The 6,000-nt window shown below is 33.7% G+C and overlaps 1 protein-coding gene across 2 annotated transcripts in view; it reads right to left on the reverse strand.

Annotated features, from left to right (window-relative positions):
- The window catches only part of LOC130552866 (deoxynucleoside triphosphate triphosphohydrolase SAMHD1-like), a 65,646-nt gene extending 64,022 nt beyond the window's left edge, over positions 1-1,624 (reverse strand). For both annotated transcript variants that reach the window (XM_057331519.1, XM_057331520.1), the window contains exons 1-2: positions 1,505-1,624; positions 975-1,003 (exon numbers count right to left, since the gene is read on the reverse strand). In XM_057331519.1, coding sequence (XP_057187502.1) covers positions 975-1,003; positions 1,505-1,550 — 75 coding nt within the window. In that variant the 5' untranslated portion in view covers positions 1,551-1,624. The remainder of the gene's footprint in view (positions 1-974; positions 1,004-1,504) is intronic.
- Between the last annotated feature and the right edge of the window lie 4,376 nt (positions 1,625-6,000).

Consider the following 6,000-nt stretch of genomic DNA (forward strand, 5'->3'; position numbering starts at 1 on the left):
TGTGCTTTTTTTTTTATTTCATTACAGCTTGACACCCATCGCATAAAGTAACTTACTCCATCCTTAAAATGACTGTCCTTATGGAAAAACTGATAAAAGCGCTAAAAAAAAGAAAACAAGAGAAATAACTTAATCATTTCTAAACTATTAATGAATGTATAGCCCAACTAAAGCAAACACTGATCACAGTAATGGTGATTTGATGAAATGTCAAAAAAAATTCTACATTAATTGCAGGTGCAAAAGTGACATTGATTCAACACCATTTACATTCACAAACCAACACATTTGAACATTGATTCAATGGTTGCTTGCTGTCAGTGTTTCTAGTGATCTTGAAGACGTTGATGAGCTTGTTCATGTGTGTTTGATTTGTTTAATTTGGGTTGGAGTGAAACTCTGCAAGACACCGGCCCACCAGGACCGACTTTGGGCACCTCTGAACTAAAGCAAACACTGACCACAATAGTGTTTTATTTTCTGCAAAAGTGATATTGATTCAATGCAATTAACATTCGCTAATCAACTATTTCTAACATTGATTCAATGGATGCTTGCTGTCTGGGCAAATAAACTGCATTCAGATCAATTCATTTTTTCATGTGAAAACTGAAATTAGTCTGAAAAACACCACATCTAAACCAGTTTCAACCTGCATAGGTCCACTGGACGTCAATATCTGGTGATTAGAAGACGTCATATAAAGATGTGGAAAATCCTTTCACTTTTGGCCCCTTCAACACTGACAGAGACGTGACGTCTTTTGGACATGTCTTTGCTCGGGGGTTGTATTTGCATGTGCAATTGTTTCAGATCATTGCTTTAAAAAATGTCACCATACAATGAAAAAAATAACTTTTGTTTAAAAGTCACATGTGCATTTGATTAATACATAAATTGCCCTTAAAGAGTACAATTTTCCATAATTTTCTACACATTCCTACACAATTTCTTAGAAACATCTAATAACTTACCTTCATTTTGATAGCGTTTTCCTCAGACTCTGTTAAAAAGCAAACATAAATATATATATTACCTCTAAGTAAAAAAAGCAGGTTAATTTATATTTTACCATGCAGAATCTCATAAGCCAGGCTGACAACATTTCATTAATTACAATAAATGAATTAAATCATCAATCAATTCAGTTGTTTTCTGCGCATCTGTACCATACATTGAAACAAATTCACTATTTTCAACACCTTTAAGAATTTGGTTATTAGAGTGTAAAATTGATATGCATTTATATTTATGTCAAAATTAATGCTGTGTGCTGTGTTTGCGTACATGAAATTGTGGATATTTTTAAAAGGCTATATATATATTATTTTTTATTTTTAGTAATGTAGTAATATAATGATGATACAAATGTGCATTTAAAAATATATACAGAACTTTGACAGATTTACATTGTTAATTTGTGTGGAAATGCATTATCAAAGTTTGTGAAGGGAGTGCAATAGTTTTTCTTTTACAAGTTACTGTAATATAAAAATAATATCACCTCTGGCTCTCTTGGGAGGAGGTCCAGGCAGTTTTCCATCCTCCATTTTCTCCTTCTTTAACTGTGATGATAACGACAATGTGTTGCTTCTTCTCTGTAAGAAAGTTTAAGTTAATCTGTCAAATTTTTAGCTTTTAAAGGTTCAGGGACTCAAACAATTTGTTTACGCCTCCAGGAAATATCTTCTCATTAAATGATGAGGGTGTGTCACACAGACTGCTGTCACGTGTACTCGGTGGAACTGATGCTGAAAGAAAAAAGAAACAGGTTGCCACGTTAACACATCCAGATATCAAGCTCTTAGCATTTTGTATTTCAAATACAAATATCACAGCTCTGACACTCGGCTAAAGACACATCTGTTTTTCTATCATTAAATAAATGATAGCTCTGTGCACTGTGTTAGGTTAACTGAGACCTGTTCTAGAGTATTGTTGCACTGATTTGGATCACTTTGGATAAAAACGCCTGCATGTGACTAAATGTAAATGTCAACTTCAACATTATTTACTATTTTTTCTCATCTTTATTACAGTTTGATACCCATCACAAAAACTACTGAAACTGTAAAATAACTTATTTTTTATTAAGATGCAAGTGTTTTTATAGAAACACTACTGCAAGAACTAAAAAAAAAGAGAAGAGTCAAGAGCTCAACCAAAGCACTTTAGTTAATCTCAATCACATTAATTGTGGTTTGATTTCAACAGTTTTTCCACATTAATTGTATGTTTAGCTGCCCGTAATTATTATAACATTATGTGTGGACCTCTTCATGTGTTCAAGTCTGTAACTAGGCACGTAATACACAATAATTGTTTATTTAGTTTCACCAATTTTCTGTATGTCTCTCATTTACTCATTTATTTGCATTTGTGTTATATCAGCCTTTTATCGGCCAATCAGACACAGTACTTTCTTAATATCGATATCGGCCATTTAAAAACCCCATATCGGTCGACCACTAATCTGGACCAGACCATATTCGCCACACCAACCAAATACTGTTTAAGGAACGTGTCCAGGATTTTTACTTTTGTATTGAAATTTGTGTATTTTACTGTATACAGTATAACGATTGACATTAACATGAAGTGATGAATCATGTGATGATTGAGTAATTTATGTCATTACAGCAAAGTGGCCAGTGTTAAATCAACACTGATCAGAGTACATATGGTCCCGCTCTACAGAGTAGTGTAACACTGATGTAGTGTTGAATATAATGAGGTAATTAAGTGATTAATTAGGGAGGATTAAGCTTTAATGATGAACACCTGCTGTTAACAAACACAACCACTGAAGAAAGAGAAACACAAGAACTACAACTGACATCCAATAATAACAGCAGATGAAATCAACTGAAGATAAAAGAAGACATCACATTTCTCAAGATTTGAGTAAATAACAAACAGGATTAACAATTTAATTTATTACTAAACAATGGTTTCTTTTTCTGTCAAAGGTTAGCTTTGTCATAACTAAATTAAAAATAATCTATATTTATTTCTTTCTTTGGACAAACACAGACGTCAAGAATCAGCGTATGAATCTCAACAATGGTGACATAAACAGAAAGTTTAAAGCTGCAGTGCATGCTGGGTAACGCCATAGTACAATAATCCCAGCATGCACTGCGTCATGTATAAATTATCTCCACTGTTGAGGACTGTATGAGAAGTGTTGATGTCTTTTCATCAGCTATCGGTGATTTCATTTCCAGCACTGTTGGTCATTTAATATATTTTTGTATTTTTATACAATTGTAATGTCTGTTCCTTAATCAATAATCCAAAGAAGATGAATCTAAATTATGGTGTTTATTCTAAATGTTGCAAACAGGAAGCGCTGACTTGTTTTGTGAGTGCATTGCTTTAATTATGCACTGGTGTTTATCATGAAACACGTCTATATTCAATTTAAACTTTGTTTTAAAAGGTAAATGTGCTAAGAGCACCATAATGGTGACAGCATTTTTTGACCAATGAAACATCAATATTAATTAATATTAATGACTTCTGTGGATGTCTGACAGGAATAATCTGCAGTAGTAAATTCAGCTGGTAATGTTGTTTGTAGAGTTGTTTAATCAGATCTTGAGAGATTTCATGTCTTTTTATCTTCAGTTGATTTTGAGTTGAGTACTTGTGTTTCTCATTCATTCAGTGATTCTGCTTGTTAACAGCAGGTGTTTGTCTTTAATGCTTAATCATCTCTTAATTAATCACTTAATTGCCTCATTATCTTCAACACTACATCAGTGTTACTTTAACACCCTGTAGAGTGGGACCATATGTACTCTGAGCAGTGTTGATTTATTATTATATTAATTATATCCTCCAGATAATACACTATCTATTTTTATACAACTTTTTCTGTCAATTATATTTCATTCATTCTGCTGTATATAGCACATACCTTGTACTACAATAGTCTATTCTTATTTTTACATATTTACATACACACATAGCTTTACTCTCTATATCTTTATCTTATGTTTATTGTATTGTATTTCTTAATTGTTTATACCCATAGGCCCTTATTTAAATCATTGTGTACTGTATTCTATTGTGTTATGGTCTCTGTGTACTGTTGTTGCTGTTTCTGTGTTCTGGATGCTCCTGTCACCAAAACAAATTCCTTGTATGTGCAAACACACTTGGCAATAAAGCTCTTTCTGATTCTGATTTAACACTGGGGATTTTACTGTGGTCACATATATCACATGAATTTACAGATGTTGTTTAGCGTTGATGTAACATTGATTCTGTTGCTTTTCGTTCACATATCAAAAGATTTTCAATCAATTTTCTGCTTTTGATCTCTGGTCTAAATGGGATCAGATGATGTTTCTGCTTCAGGTGTGATTGATCTTATACGATCACAGAATCATGTATTCACAACATCTGAGACGCCCTGATCTCACACAATACTAAAATATTCACCTGATGTCAGTTTAAAAGAGTGTGTGTTTACTGATGAATAATGAGAAACATTCTGTGATTTCATGTGAAGTTAATCCAGTTTCACTGGTTCTTCTGTTTAATGACAGAACATCAGATTCTACAATAGACACGTATATAATAGATGCTCAAAATAGATCAGCTGATGATCTTTGTCCCATTTCCATTCAGACACACTTTCTCCTTTGAAAGCTCATTTTCATTGACCTGCCGTGATCTCACACCCTATTCAAATATTCACCTGATGTCAGTTTAAAAGAGTGTGTGTTGACTGATGACAAGAATAATGAGGAACATTCTGTGGTTTCAAGTGAAGTTAATCCAGTTTCACTGGTTCTTCTGTTTGATCACAGAACATCAGATTCTACAAAAGACACGTATACAATAGATGCTCAAAACATACTGTGTTTTGTAAATGTTGAAGATGCTCATGTGTCCAAATGTATGCCACCAAGGTCCGTGTATCATCTGATCATTTGATTATTCCATTCAATATAACAAACGGAAAAAGAAAAAAACAGTCGATATTTCGTTTTTTCTTTTTTCTGTATGCACAAAAATGAAAAAACGATGTTTTTCTTCTTATATCATCTTGAAACGGGAAATCCAAATAAATAAATAAACCAAAACGAAATAACGAACTTAATTACTGTTTTTCTCATTTTTTGGTGATGTTGCAGGGATTTCAGCGCGCCTGAGCTCTTCACCAATCTCGCGATCGATCAGTTATCATTTACAATGGCTTCACTCGAGCTGTACATGTTTCATATTCATCAAATGTTTTTAAATAATATGACATATCATGAGATATCGGAAAAGAGGCTCTCTGGGGATCACTGCAACATTATTATGGTCCCTCCGTGAGGTACAGGCTCTGGCATGTTACCTAAAAACAGTAGCCTAAACTGAGGTAATGTAAGAGTGCAAATGACTACATAAAAACCTCACAGTTTAAACACAAACTGAACATCTTTCATGAATTACTCTATAGCAGGACAGTAGTTTTAGCTGGGGGAAACTAACGAACTCGGTTGAATGAGGTTACGGGGAGAGGGGCTGTTCGCATCACATAACTTATAAATTACAGAAGTAATTTACATACATTGTACTGTACATTGCGCATGCGCAAAGCGTGCACGCGCAGAAGACCCTGGGAAATCACCCCAAAATGAAAAAACTATAATTAGGGTCGTTATTGTTAGCGCAGACATTTTTGCGTATGGTAACCGGCAATAACTTAATATTATACGGAGGTAACAAACACGCTCACACAAATCAGTTTCACTTGAACCGGAAGAAGAAAAGAATCTTCTTCCTTCTTTTATTTGCATACAACCATACAAGGTACATCACGCACCATCCACCCAAACGACATGCACATAATGGGAGCACACTTATTACAACTCTTAACAGTTATTTCGTTTTGATTTATTGGATTTCCCTTTTAAGGCTGAAATAAGAAGAAAAGCATCGTTTTTTTTATTTTTGTGCATACAGAAAAACGGAAAAACGAAATATCGACTTTTTTCTTTT

The sequence above is a fragment of the Triplophysa rosa genome, linkage group LG4 (genome assembly GCF_024868665.1).
Source record: "Triplophysa rosa linkage group LG4, Trosa_1v2, whole genome shotgun sequence".
NCBI lineage: Eukaryota > Metazoa > Chordata > Actinopteri > Cypriniformes > Nemacheilidae > Triplophysa > Triplophysa rosa.